General features: G+C 35.5%; 1 protein-coding gene across 3 annotated transcripts in view; it reads right to left on the reverse strand.

Moving 5' to 3' along the window:
* The window catches only part of ANO10 (anoctamin 10), a 118,537-nt gene that overhangs the window by 84,475 nt on the left and 18,606 nt on the right, over window positions 1-15,456 (reverse strand). For all 3 annotated transcript variants that reach the window (XM_038173966.2, XM_072033435.1, XM_038173965.2), the window contains exons 10-11: window positions 13,724-13,915; window positions 11,206-11,334 (exon numbers count right to left, since the gene is read on the reverse strand). In XM_038173966.2, coding sequence (XP_038029894.1) covers window positions 11,206-11,334; window positions 13,724-13,915 — 321 coding nt within the window. The remainder of the gene's footprint in view (window positions 1-11,205; window positions 11,335-13,723; window positions 13,916-15,456) is intronic.

Consider the following 15,456-nt stretch of genomic DNA (forward strand, 5'->3'; position numbering starts at 1 on the left):
AAAGTCAGTTTTTATGTGGTCATGATAGTACCCAAACTTAGGAAGCTCAATTAACAAACTTACTAATGTTATGATGCCAGTGTCACTTTTCCATCTGCTGTCTCCGGGGGAAAGATACGGCCACATACCATTTTTACTACCTGCTGTGCTTTTTAAGTACTCTTTGCAGTCAAAATTTAAAAGTAATTTTAGTCTCCTGTAATTACGGAGGGAAACAGAAACACAAGGACTAACAGGAACACTTCACAGTATCAGTAGTGGATTCCCTATTCACACCTAAGGAGTTAACCTTCAAATCTTTCCCATATACACATGTTAGTACACTTTAAAAAAAAAAAAAATATATATATATATAGAGACATTCCCCCAAATTTGTTGAACTGGCATGAGAACCATTGGAAAGACATTACCGTAATATTCAATTTCTCCTACTTGCCCCTCTAGTTCCTATAATTATACAGGAAAAAAAGCAGAACTGCCAAATGCAACCGGTGTTAAACTAATACTTCAATTTTTCCAACATACTATTCTTCAAGATGCATGAATTCTTTATCTGCTAAAATACTTCTGGTGTAGTCATCTTTTTTTAAAAATTAAGCTTTTTAGAAGCTAGGACGAGAAAGTACTTGAACTCACCAACTTTATTTGCTAAGATATAATTGTAAAAATTTAAACACTTTTTTACATGAACTGCTTATTCCTATTTCACTAGATTTTAAAACAGGTTTCACACAGAACTATTTGCAATGGTTATGAACTTCAGAACAAAATACTGAGATGAGAAACTCGAGTATTGCAAACATGATGATAATATTTCAAGTTTAATAAAAGATGCCCTCATATTTGATATTGGTTTAGCTGTAATCCCCATCACACACACACAGACATACACGCTTACTTTGTATCTTATGATAAATCCTGACTAAAACTAACCTTGATCAAACTTATTACGGTTTATGAATTCTCCGTGGATTCTAACTACATCCTTTGTAGAAATTCACTGTAGAAATTTAGCAATTACCAATGCATTACCAATCTCCCATGACATCAAAAGCACTGTTCAAGGTATTGGAATAGAAAACAGCACATATCAGGCTACTTGCACGCTGCCACAGTTAATGAAAAATCCCTCTAAAATTTATGGATCACACCACTAATTTCTTCTGATCATAAGAGTGACTTTCTGGATTGACACTTCCTTCCAGTATAAGATAAAGACAGTGCAAAACAGAAGCAATTAAGCCCCACTTCCTTTGACATTTACTTTACAACACGACTCATGACCATCTTCAGTCTGTGTTCAATAAAATGTTTTCAGAGCCCAGTAAATATATATATGTACAACAGCTTTTCAGTCCAATTAGGCATTTTGTTGCACAATTTACGTTCCAGAATCTGTTAACTGTGTCGGGTGGTTCTCAACACTTTAAATAATAATAATAATGGATTATTTATTTATTTTAATAACTCCAGATTTTAAAAAGCAAATGATGCTCTGGAACTTATTCTAAAGAGAGGCAGGAAGGGGAAAACATGCAAGCAAAAAAATCATGAAGGCTCTCTTGGAAAAGAGATGTTTATATGCAACAGATGATACAGAGGCTCTAACACAGGTATGACTGGTTTTCTCCTGATATTTTGAGACATTTTTATTGAACTTCTGTTCTCCATTCCTTTTCTAACTACAGATGCAAACCCTGCATTTTCTACTTTTGGATTCCCTTACCTGCTCAGAGCTGCTCATTTTCACTCTCAGAGATCTAGGGATACAAACAACAAATTGGATTTATCCTCAAATTACAAACAAACAAACAAAAAGAAACACTTCCCTAGTCAAAGATTTTATGTTAAACTTTGGAAATGGGAAGAACATTGCGATTCCTCAGAAGGAAATCTAGTAAGAACAATACCCCAAAAATGTTATTGCAACTACATCACAGATATATGGAAATATGGTTTCTGAATCCTATAAGCTATACATATTCTCTAGCTAATGCCACTATTCAGGCTTGCATTGACAATTATAAATACCACAGTAGCAAAATAAATAAATAAATAATTGAATTGAATAAGCTAATACATTATTTACAAAATAATTCAGTTTCCTGAAGTGCTAAACTAACCTATGGAATAGTTGTGAAGGCAGGCAGCTTTGAATATTCATATTCCATCTTGTCATTAAACAATTAATAAACAATCAAGTAGAAGGTAAATAATGAATATTAATAGGTATCAAATTTGTCTTTTGTTTGATAGGTCAGCTTCCAACTGCCAGCAAGGAAGCCATATATACTGATCACGACTGAGCTGAAAAAGAAACATTTATCCATGAAAGGAAACCTCTTTGTGGGCAATATTATGCTAAGTGGGTTTTAAAGAAATCTGAAAGCCTGATTCTTAAAGGTTCTTTAAAATGTCTTGTAATCGTCTTCAATCGTTCCCTATTCATCTTCCCTTTTGAAGTTTTGTCGTTTTGGCAGCCTTATACAATCCCAGAAGGGAAAAAAATAAAAAAATATACTCCTGCACAGTCTCTTCCTGCTATTTTTCCAAGTTGACAGTTCTGAAGCATTTATTAGCATAGTTAAGGAATATTTTCTCATCTTGGAAAACTTCCTAAGGTATCTTTCCCCATCCAGCCTTCCTAGTATAGGAATGGCTTAAAAATACAGTACCAACTACCAGCTAATGTTAGATTCATGAGGAATGGTACAAGCCCAGAAGACAACAATTTCTGCTGCAATTACTGAAAGGACTATTATGAGCTAAAATATTGCTGTGATCCTTCTTGAAAGTCCAGGTCTTTCAGCTGAGTAGCACCTGATACCTTTTGTAGCTCCCAGTTCCTGCTACCACCTGGCTGATGGCAAGAGAAGAGGATTCCCCTTTTGCTACCTCTGCTTCTATGAGAAGTGTCCTGGTATTTCATTTCCAGTTAGAGTGCTTCCTATGGCACTGATTTCTCAACATCCACTGTTATATCACCCTGACAGCATCCAATCTAGAATTGGAAAAAAAGCTAGAAAAAAAACAGAGTAGAACCAAGATCCATGCTAATTATTTATTATGCTAGGAGTACATCAACAGTAGTTCCCTAACTTAACTAGCTTTTGCTATAAAATAATCAAAGGTCTTTTGTAACAGTAGATATGCCATTCTAAAAATGCTTATACGCTTTCATAAGCAGTTCTGGTCAGCTCATTTTCAATAATGAAATGGGTCCTTAAAAGGGCTGACATCACTGAAGCCTGGGAATTAATTCTGAGGAAGAATGACTACAAACTTAGCTATACTAATACACTCTGCCCTTGGCCTCTGCCAGAATTTGGCCTAGATAGTCCTATGATCTGACCTAGCTTTGCCATGTCTTTAAGCACACTACTAGCCCATTTTGATTTTTTTTTTTCAAAAAAATCTGTATTTCTAAAAGCTACCAAACTATTTAAGAACAAATAGATGTTAATATGCATTTACATTTCTGTAGGAAATGCAACTTACCCAGACCTTTGATTTTTTTTTAATGTTTGTTTTCATTTTGACAAGCTTTTGCCACTAAATGACCGAAACCAAGTTTATACTAAATCAGAATGAGTATTTAAAAAAAAAAAAAAAGACACTAGGTGGCAATAAAAAGATCTGTGATAAAGCTTCATTTTAGAACTAAATATATTCCCTGTTCACAGACAACCAGCAAAACTGACATTTTTTTGACCTCGTTGTTATGGTCGCAAGAATTTGGTTCACAGCAAGCATTTTATACAATTTTAAATAGAGAAATCTATAAATCCTCCTTCCGTCTGAAAGGAGAAGCCTCTCACTGAGGTGAGAAAAAAACACTCTGAGAAGCAATCTGTTCCCCTGTTACAAAGAAGGCTAACACATCTAAAATATCCGACATCTTTACATTCAAACTAAACCTACAATTTAAGCACAGCATATATAAAATACATAGAAATTTGAGCTCATTTTTATTCTTCAAATATTGTCAAACAAACTGAAAAAACAGTACACTTTAAGTTTTTATACTGCAGCAACCTTTAGAAACTTCCAGCAAGGTGTTATACCAACACTACCCAGCATCTTCTGATAACTATTCACAGGGCTTCAGCTTGAAATTAAAATATCTGAAAATATTAAAAACTGTTTTTAATTGCTCACAATTGCACATTACGGAATAAATTGAACTGTAGTTGCTTACCTGTCTAGCATCAAATATAAAATCAAATGACCATTCTGTACAATATTAAAAATGAAAACATCCTTTTTATGTTTTTGTTTAAAGGAGGACTTTTAGATTTGATTTCTTATGTATATTAAGCTGTTCCCAACTGAGGCAGAGGTATTTGTAAATGGAAACAATATGTTAATTGAAATCACCAGTGGCTTGGATTAACCTTTTTTAACATGCAGAATTAGAAATGATGCAGAATTATTTCATGTATGTATACATCAGTGAACCAAATAATTACTCAATTTACATAAAGGAGATTTTTCCATTAATCTTCCTACATTTGACTATTTTCATCACAATTGCAAGCATAGATGGGTCTTGGCTAAGATACCTGTGTTACTAGAATAATATACCTGACGAGTATGCTTACTAAGTATTTTCTTAAAAAAGATTTGTAAAGCTGTCAGTAACATTTGTACCTTATCATTAAACATTTCAGAAGAACCATATGCATAGCTTCCCAGATATTATTTATTCTTCAGAGCTAATCGCTTTTTCCTATAGTTAACTTCTTTATGTCAAATCAAGCTATCAGACAGAAATCTAAACCACACATCAAATATTTTTCAGTAAACACTATTTACATTTGTACCTGAAAAATGACAAACTATTTATAATACACATGAAATAGCAGCATTCCAACCAGACACTAGAAATGAAACGCCCTCGAGAAGCATACACGCGTGCATGTAAATAAGCATTATCAGTATTAAAAGGCTACAATGCCCCAGAAAATAAGATGCAGATGGAAAGGAAAATACCTGGAGACTATTGATGAAAAATTTCAGCAGTAGGGAAGTTAAGAGTTGTCCAACAGCTCCCATAAATTATTTCAATTATTTTCTCTAATTTACGAATTACATTAAGGACAAAGAAAGAATACACACTGCAACTGACAGAAAGATATATGGAGATAAGCACACATGAAAAACACTTCTCGTTTCTTTGAAAGTGGCCCTGGCAACTTGGAAAACAAAGACGGAAAACCTGGAGGAAGCCTACTGGAGGGCCACCAAGATTACAGGGCTGAAGAATGTGGCATACAAAGAAAGGCTGAAGGAGCTGGGTTTGTCTGACTCCAAAAAGAGCAGGCTGGGTGCAGGGGATCTAATCACAGTCTACCAATACCTATCAAGTAGTTTCAGAGAGGACAGAGCTGCTCTCTTCACAAGGACAAGAAGCCATGAGCCACAAGATGCTTCAGAGGTGGGTTTTTTTCTTGCTATAGGAAAAAAAGTAAATTCTTTGCCATAAAAACAATTAAATGCTGGAAGATGTTGCCCAGAGAAGGGGTGGACTTTCCCTCGCTGGAAGTATTCAATGAGCCTTAGGTTAGCTTGGCGAGGCCCTGTATAACCTTATCTAGGGTCCTGCTTTCAACAGAAGGTTGTGCCAAATAACCCCCACAGGGCCTTTCTAGCCTACACAATTCTGAATGTGAAACTATGCAACTAATATATTTAAAGTAGTTTCTGTCACAAATGCAGAAATAATTTAGCAAAAAATTGCTTTATGCTAAGCTGTTTTACTTGCCCTTTGCACTGCTAGAACTCCATTAGTGTCAATAGATGTATACCTGAATACACTAATGTATTTTTCTCCATTTTTTATTTCTTTACCACATGAAGTTACCAATACATACGTGTACTTTGCATATCTGATGAACTGCAATCTCTTGAACCCTAGACAAAGCTATTTGCTCCACACATGCAGAAGGCTTCTATACGGTACCACGCCTCAGTCCCACCCTGTCATAATGCTATTCATGTATGTCATTTCTGAGAAATAGGGCATCCCATACTGTTTCTTAAAAATAAAACACACACACACACTTTATCACTAAAAGAACCATAAATCACTGAAGTTTGTCACAACATTTCAGGATATTTTTTTTTTAAGACTATAAGGGGAAAAGAAAACTAGAAGCTAACAAGACACCTAAAACTGCTTTTGCTTAGGAAATGGATTCAAAATTTTTCAGTTCCACTCTGGATGCAATGTTTGATAACTCCCAAGGTTATCTTGAAAGCAGATAACGATGCTACCTAGAACCAGATGATAAATATACCTTTTCATCTACTCTCTACAAGCCAAACTGCTTGGCTCTAATAGAGTTTGCCAGATCCTTTGGTATATTATTTCAGAAACAACTGCCAAGTTTACTGCTGGGCTGATTGAGTGTTGGGGCTGTAACATTAGGAGTGCTCAAAAGAGCCTCTACTGTACACCAGGATGAAGAAAAACAATAAAATTGAATGCTAGAGAATAGCTGAAGTATGAGGCACCCTTCAACCACTTTGATTTAGGATTAGCTATAACTCTTAAAAAGAACACGAACTTCTCTGCTTTATTAGCAAGCTCTGATTCCTGCTTTCAACCCTTTGATAAATGGACTGTCGGTTTTTCCTCACTGAGAAAAACAAACCTTAAGAACAGGTTGCTTCTCTTATTCTACTCCTTACCTCTTACAGAACTGACACACACACGAAGCTCATGAACAAATAATTCAAACTTTATGAGGACTCCATGAAATCAAATTCACATAGCCTGGCTGTTTATTAAACCATGTTTGCCACAAATACCCTATTCATGTACTTATGCTAGGGTTCTCATTTTCATCTATACGAGACCTGATGGCATTATACATTATTCCCAAAATCACATTTGTAGATTCTATTTGTAGACTGTAAGATCAGGTTTTATACTACAGCTATCAAAAGGGCCCTCTGTTATTACATAGCATTTCCAAGCTAATGCCTTTATGTGATGTAAAGCATCCAGACTGCATGTACCTCTGCCTGTAAGTTTTCCATTAGTTTACTACATTTGAGTGCTAAATACACGAGTTACTTTTGGAGTTCAGGATACATTGATATAAACCTGTAATTTATAGCTACTGCTTCAAAGCACCTCTATCAATGGACCATTAAATATATATACATATATATATATATATATATATATATATATATACACACAACTAGGAGTTGTACATGGAACTGATCTCTGGAACCCAGCTTTCAGAGTAGTACTGAAAGCAAATTAATTAACATCCTTCAAATTTATGAGATTCTAAATTAAAAAGAAACCGTTATCAAGAACAAAGTTCTGCGCCAACAATTTTTGAAACAAAAAAAGCAAAAAGCACTGCAGAATTAAGGTTATATCATATGTTAACCTAAACCCTGACTATTCACCATATTTCTTTACGAATCTTTTCCCCTCCCTCAAATCAGTGCAAGAAGAGAGAGGTGACTGGAAACAGTCTCACATGAGCACAGGCATTTGCTTGCTCAGAATGCTCAACTTTGCACCTGTGGTTCACAACAAAAGTGTGCATATACAGCTGAGCCTGAACTAAACCAACTATGGGACATAATCACTTCAACAGGATATTAATGAGGGCTTGCTGTTTGCTGCTTTAAGGACATGCACCTACTTCTTTGTTTGAAAACAGCACTTGCTTCACTCATTTAGTACCCACACATAAGTAAAGGAGGGGAGTTTCATGATTCTGCTCCTGGTTCAAAATCATGTTGCCATGGAAGCAGATGTTGGATTGATGAAAATAGGTCAACTGTTCAGAAAAAAAAATCACTGTTTTAATACTTCAGAATTATTATTAAATGTTATTATTTTGATGCTTACTATTATTTATTATGAAATGCATGATATTTTATTATATTTAATTAGCACTTACTTTGGTCATGTATTATCACAAAGAGTGTAGGCAGCAGTAGATTTAATGATGTTAATGAAAAATTATTTTGCATAAATCTGTAAGGGCTTGGTACAGAATGCTTACAAGAATACCACATGTTCTTCATTAGATCTGTAGCGAGCGGTGTCAGATGTTGCCACATAAGCACATTTCCATTTGAAAGAGTATTAGTACCATCATTACAAAGCACTTAATAAAAAAATAAAAAAATAAAAAAATAAAAAATCTGGACATTGCTACTACTACTTATGCTTGGCTTTGGTAAGATCAGTCCTTTTTCTGTCTCGCTTTGCATCAAACAGAGGTATAAATATTCAAACAGAATCTCAATTACTTAAACCTGATTAAAATATTTAACAACAACTAAGGCTGAAGTAGGCTACCCCATCAACCGAACATGTGAAAGAACATACAGTTTGCTAAGTTTCTTATATTCCCTAACATTTTCACACCACCTGCCAAGCCATTGTCAACATAGCATAAACACACCATCAAATTCTCACACCCACCTGCAGCAAACACCAGAAAGTAAAATAACTCATCTGTATTGTGTTTCTGTGCAGAATCTCTACTAGGTGATCTGAAATGTTCTTCTATCAACACCCTGGCACATGTGAGAGGTTTTTTTCCTACCTTGACACTGACGCACTTTAGATGAACCAGGTTTGTATTAGGGGCTGAGAGTGATGTACTCTGTTCCTGCATTTTTTCTGAAAGTGCACAATTTAATCATTAATATAGCTTAGTAAAGGTGCATGGGAATAGTGCAAATGCATGACACTTGTGCTCCTCTCCTAGTTTAGGCATGAAGCAGTACTTAAAGGAAGAACAGGCTGTGGTGCTGAAGCTCTACAATTTAATCCAGCACAAACCTGCAGCACTACTATAAAGGGCAAACCTGTCTTCCACGCACTGTTGTTTCTGCCCTTCTCCCTTTCACCAGTGAACTGGGTCAGACAGCTTCTGCCAGATCAGTTTCTTAATCTGATTCATCGTGTACCAGATAAAAGAAAGTGCCAGTGTAAAAGATAAAATAGAAATAAATACCCAGGAAGAAGGCAAAAATAGACCCATCTCTTTAAGCTGCCAAAAATCCATGCTGCTGCTGAAACTGGCTGCAGTCCTACAACATCTACTAATCTTCCCTTCCTTCTACCTTTTGTAATCAGTGTTTTAACCTGAAATATGTACAATATAACTACTGATAAAAAAGAATACTATCCTGTAACTGAGAATATGTAAAACTGCCACCACAATGGAACTGTCTTCAACAGAAGTGGAAGCCATGCTTCTTGTAATCACTTTCATATGGCTTTGTGAAATAAAAACTATATATAAATGTGTTTCACTTTGGAGAACTCTTCTAGACTCCAGAAACTTCATAATTTATGTTATAAAACTTGCAAAACTGTATGACCCATGCTATTCTGACTCTCCCAAAAAGAAACCTGTGAAGGTATTAAATATTGTTTAAAATACACCACAGGTCTGTCCCTCAGGAGACTGCTGAAGTTTTAAATTTCACATTCAAGAGTTTTGTAATTGTTTATAAGCAGCAATATTTCAAAAGTCATATGGCTTGTTATGCTGCAGAAACATGCATCCTTAAAGGGTACTATAAGACTTCTATGTTTGGTTTTATTTTTTTGTCTTCTGTTTCTCAGATAATAAACAGTTTATAACAACACAGAAACAGTAGATAGATTATAACAGTGTATTTATACAAGTATCAAGCACACTTTTGATTCAAGCTATTTTTTAACTATACCTTTTCTGACAAGTACATAATGAGGCTTATTTTTACTAACCAGAAAAATTAAGAGAAAGGTTGACTGCTCTATAACCAAACAGCTGCCTTTCCTCTCCTCTGGCTCACCCAGCATTAGTCTCTACTTGCCCCTTCATACAGTGTAGTTAATTCTAGATTCGTAGCCTTGGTCAAAGTTGCTTCTTGACATAAAACAACATTCTTGTCTTTTCTCCCCTCAGTACTAATTTACCTTTACTAATTTTCCTTTAGTCATTTTTAAAATCCTCATTTCCATGGGATTTACAGATAATTTGTTTGCAATGCACTGTTAAAAAGGAATTCCAAGGGCTTCCAAGTTAGAATACAGGAATCACAGCACAGTAAAGGATTGCATATAAACAGAACTTAAACTGGGGGAGGAAAAATACTTGTGTTCTCCTATACCTACCAAGAAACAGAGGCCTGCCCAGATACCAGATAGCCAGCCTGACATTAAAACTTCACTCTGCTTACATTTAGTCACACAGTTTTGATATGACCTCTGGATACATTATCCAGCAATGAACTAATTATAACGTTGCATTTAAATTGCCAAATTAATTTTACATTAAAATATTTCACTGAGGTTAATGCAGATGTTCACACGTGATAGAAAAAAAATCTGTCTCCTTGTCTGTAGACTCAAACTTCAGTAAACCAGTTGACAAGTGATTCATATTTAGAGTTAACTCTGCAAACTTCAAGCAAGCGCATAAATCATTGCAGAACCTGTAACACCTGTAAGAACAACACAGCAGTACCTACCTGCTGCTGCTACACCTCTATAAAGCATTTCAGTTGAACAACTACACATAAACAACACAGATTTTTTGCCACAAGAAAAATAATTGAATTCCTAAAAGTTAAAACAGCATAATTTTTTGAAGTTGAAGCAATGCAATACAAGAAAACCGGAACAGAAAGAGACGTAAGGACAAAGTCCTACAATTTGTTATGATATAAAATGCCCAGTCATTTGCCTGAAAAGGAAAGACACTCAAGTGTTTACTCCATAAATTTAGGAAAAGATGAAGCCCAAATGTTATTATAAGCATACATATAGTCATCATACATACTTGTTTCAGATCAGCCATTATGGGAAACATTTATAAAGATGATGCAGGACATTTTTATAAATATGCTGGAGTCACAAACCAGGTAGAGAAACATCCATTTCACAAAAATAAGGTTATTTTGCTTCTTGAAACAGTACTATTAAATTCTTTAAAGACATGAAGCAACAAATAAACAGGATCTTGGGAATGTACAGAAAAAGCATGGCATATCATCCACAATACATGAAAACACAGAAAATAAAAAGCAACATTTTGAAACAATTCTTTGGTTGGGAAAATGCTAAAATCCTTTTAAAATAAGGGAAGAAAATCTTCCTGGCATCATTTCTACAGTCGTCCATGTTGTTTGCTACTAAAATGTTTGAATGTTATTTGAGGCCAGACTTACCTCTACCAATGCCACAGTCAGAATGAGGTCCATTTTTGAGTCTGGGAAAAGGGCATTCACTTGTGGAGACATTCCAATCAGTATGCAATTAGTAACTACCGATATTACACTCATGGTTTCAAAAGCCAACTGAAATAAAACACAAATATATTCATAGTTATGGCCATTATCTCTAATTTACCAGTCTCTAAACTGCGCTAGATATTTGCTCTCTCTTCATTAAATGCTCAGAAGACCCATTTTTTCGTGTTGTGTTTTTTTTCCTTCATCTTTTGATTTCTATAATATAGAACTTTTTTTTGGCAATTCAACTAGACTTTGTCTGCTGTAAAAACAGGCAACAGTAAGACCACAACAAGGCCTGCAGTACCACAAAGCCCACCTCGCAGCCCTGAATATTTCTCTAATTTCACATCTCTATGTGTGTATGTGTATTTTCTGCGAAGAAGTTAAGCAGCATTCTCCCACAACACCATAGTACTGTAAAGGCTTCAAGAAATTATTTGAAGACTGCTAACATCCCAGATGTCGATAATGCCAAATAATCTGATACAAATCAGAATAATCCTCAAAAAAAGTAGTGGTCAGGAAAACAACCTAATCCTTGGTATCTTCACAACTCATAATCTGAGCACATGAAAGATGGTGAATTCATCTATGGTTACATTCCTAATACTGTATTTCTTTTGAGATAAAGGAAAAGACAACAAAACTCCTGGAGGAACTATTGTCCCAGCATTCTGTTTTTGTTTCTTCTGAAAGTTAAGTAATGAGAAAATGTAAGGATGGTTCAGAACAGCTTTCTTAAATCACAACCAGTTATACAAGCTGAAATTTGTTGAAAGAAAGATTTACATTTAAACACATGCAGTTGCATAAGGCTGAGAAGCTCTTGCCAACAGAGCTCCCACAAAACGTCTGAAAATATTACTACAGCATGACAATTACTTTTGCAATATAATGGCTACTTATTGCAAGGCCCTCTCTGGAATGAGCAAGACTGATACTGAAATGTAGCATTGTCACAACGAATTAGCAGCAATAACTTTCTCTTTGACAACAAGCTGCTGGTTCAGCTCACCTGACAAAATAATTCCAGTTTTTCTTTAACAGATATCTTTCAGCCAATGCTCTAACTTCCCACATAAAACAGATGACTAAAACTTAAGTCATTTTTTTTCATTCACAAAGCAACTGCATTTCTACTATTGCTTAAAAAACTATACTACCAAAAAATAAAGCTCATGACTGTAGCATTAGTGTTGGAATTTCACAGCCTGTTTGCTAGGCTGAAACAAGCTATTCTAGCAAAACTAAATGCTATACCTGCAGCTATGCTTGGGACTTAATGACCATAGCCTCATTTAACCGGTGGTCACACCTCTGGGTCAATGTCGTCAAGATGTTGGCAGCACAGAACTGGACTGTGAAAATGCATTAAATGTTACAACACTATCAGATTACAAATTACATTTTTATGACTTAGTATTATAAGACTTTTGCTATAATTTCACTTCGTTATTCTCTGTGTGCATGTTTAACAAACACTGCTCAGAATAGTTGGCTTGCATGTTTTCACAGTACATTTCATTCAATGTTTCCCGATTTCATCTCTCATCTTCCATTCGTTTCAACATTTACAATATCTCTAACTTAAACTATCTATTAGTTTATTGCACCCTTCATCTTTATTATGTATTATCAGAAATCTTGAACAACACTAAACCACAGATCATCCCCTAGACATTTCCTCCAGCTTACTTCACACTCGTCAGGCCACTGCTGTTACAGCCAATGTCTCTGGATATGACTAAATATCCTTCCTTTTTATCAGAAACACCTCTGGTTTTGGAGGAGTTCTGCAGGGCTATTTTTAGTTAGAATCAATTCATGGATGTACTCAACTTGGCAGGCCCCAAACTAGCTGGTGCTAGCAAAATTGTATGGCTAAACAACTGAGGATAGAAAATTCTTAACCCAATAAGTACTACAATTAATTTGTTAAAATAGAGTACACCTTTACTGTAAAGTACTACTCCTGCACATAAATCTAAGAAATTTTAAAATCAGTCAGGCCTGAGCACCAGTACCCACAAGAGCGCATAGACAAGCGTGGCTCAGGAATCCAATACTTACCTACCACTCCTCAATTTTCTCAAACTACATGGGATGAGCTACATGCTTCTGAGATTGCACCAGATGTTAATATTTTTGAAAAACATTTGCTGTAGTGCACCAGATCTGGCAGCTTTGCTTTGTTGGAATTGCAACAGGACTACAACATACACACACACACACAGGGACTAATGATAGGATTTCTTTTCTTTTCAAAGGCGACTGAAAATAACATGTGGTTGAAAACCCTACAAAATGCAACACAGTTCAATAGTACCCTAAGGCACTGAAGATGACAAAATATTTATTAAACTTCAGAAGTGGCTGATGATCAAACACAGCTTAAATAAATTTGGTGAACTTCATTTAAAATACATGATTAAAAAGGAAACAGAAAGATTACCTGCCAAACACCAATATTTGCTGTGGGTTCTGCAAATGGGCGCTTGTAAACTCTGCACATTTTTAAGGCATCAGAATATATCTCTGTGATGTTGTTTAACACTGCAAAGACAGCTGCCAGTGGATAAACACATGAGAAGAGACTCACATAGCCAAACTGTAAAAACAACTCCAAGTAATCATCAAAAGTACCCTGAAAAACAGAGCAAAAACAACAACTTTTACCCACAAAAAAAAATATGAAAGCAGAATTAGCAATACAACTGTAAAAATGCTTCCTCATGCTAAATAGGTAGTTTGGGTATATCTGTCAGTACAAAACAAATGAACGAACAAAAATCCTCTAGTTAATTTGAAAATACTTAATTACTCAAAATTCTTGATGAGGGAACGCCAAGGATTTTTCTCTTGCCTAATGCAGTTTCTGCAATGGTAACACTACTTACCCTTATGTGAAGCATGCGAATTAACTGTATAAACAGTTTCACCCTATTTACAGTCCTGACTATCTCAGAGAAACAGATACTGAAGCAACAGCACTGGATAGGAAAACAGCATCATGCATTTAAACTGGCAGAACATTTTTAGTAAGAGCATTGTGACGAGAAATGTCCTAGTATTTCAGCCTGCTCATGAAAGACCTAACCAGAAACACAGGTTATTAAATAAGCAACTCTTCACTAGTATTGTTTATCTATTTTAAAATGAGTAGGTCTGAAATAATTGCCTATTTAAAGGCTGAAATGACAGGATGTAGCACTGACATCTGAAAGGAACAATTAATGCAAACAAGAAGCCCTATTGCGGCAAATTTGCAATGCATCTATCACCTGATTTTTGAATCAAGAATGTGGGTACTTAAATGCTAAGTAGTCACATGTAGGTTATTATACACATTTACATACTAGTTTTGTTGTATCAATAATGGCTTTCTGTGATTGCATCAATAATTTATAAAAATGAATAACAAAACCAACTGATCTCTAAAAAGGATTCTGTTCAGTTTGTTCATTGAACAAAGGATAGTGAAATATCATTAACTACCTAAATTGGCATATGGCTATTTTCCTTTCCCTTAAAATATTCAAAATAAGGGCTTGACAGTAACAGATTATTACAAGAAATATAAAATTAGTTTTGTCTCCATGCAAACACACGATTCTCTAATCTTTTTGCTGATGATAATTAAACTGAATGCCACCTCTAGCACCTAGAGATCTTCTTCCAGCAGAGATGCATTAGCAGCCTGCAAGCTCAGAAATCAACATGAACCAGTCATTACCTACATTCCTCACTCAAGCTCATTTTCAAACCACACAGTACAGCTGGGTCCAGTGGTCTGATGTGCAGGCTAGACCTTGAGGAGCTACATAACTTAAAATTATTGAGATTTTTTCACAAATTTCATGGATGAACTCTGAATTTTAGTGAAGTCTTTGTGAGGGACACTTGGGCAGCATCACTCACCGGAGTGGCGGTCATGTATTTATTTGTCCCTGCTATCAGTTTCCCAGTTAAGCGTTGCAGTCAGGGTGCAGACCAATGATTCCCTTTACAGTCCTCTTCCTTGTAACTGCATGATATCCCCTCTGCTTCCTCATGCTCCCTTCTCATTTCCTTGCCCAGTACCCATTGACTATCAAAACAGCAGAGCATGGAAAAAAAAAAAAGAGTATTTTCCTCCTATTTAATTTATGACACTTTATGCAGGAAAAGAGAAGTCTGATCCAATGT

Source organism: Anas platyrhynchos, chromosome 2, assembly GCF_047663525.1.
Source record: "Anas platyrhynchos isolate ZD024472 breed Pekin duck chromosome 2, IASCAAS_PekinDuck_T2T, whole genome shotgun sequence".
Lineage (NCBI taxonomy): Eukaryota > Metazoa > Chordata > Aves > Anseriformes > Anatidae > Anas > Anas platyrhynchos.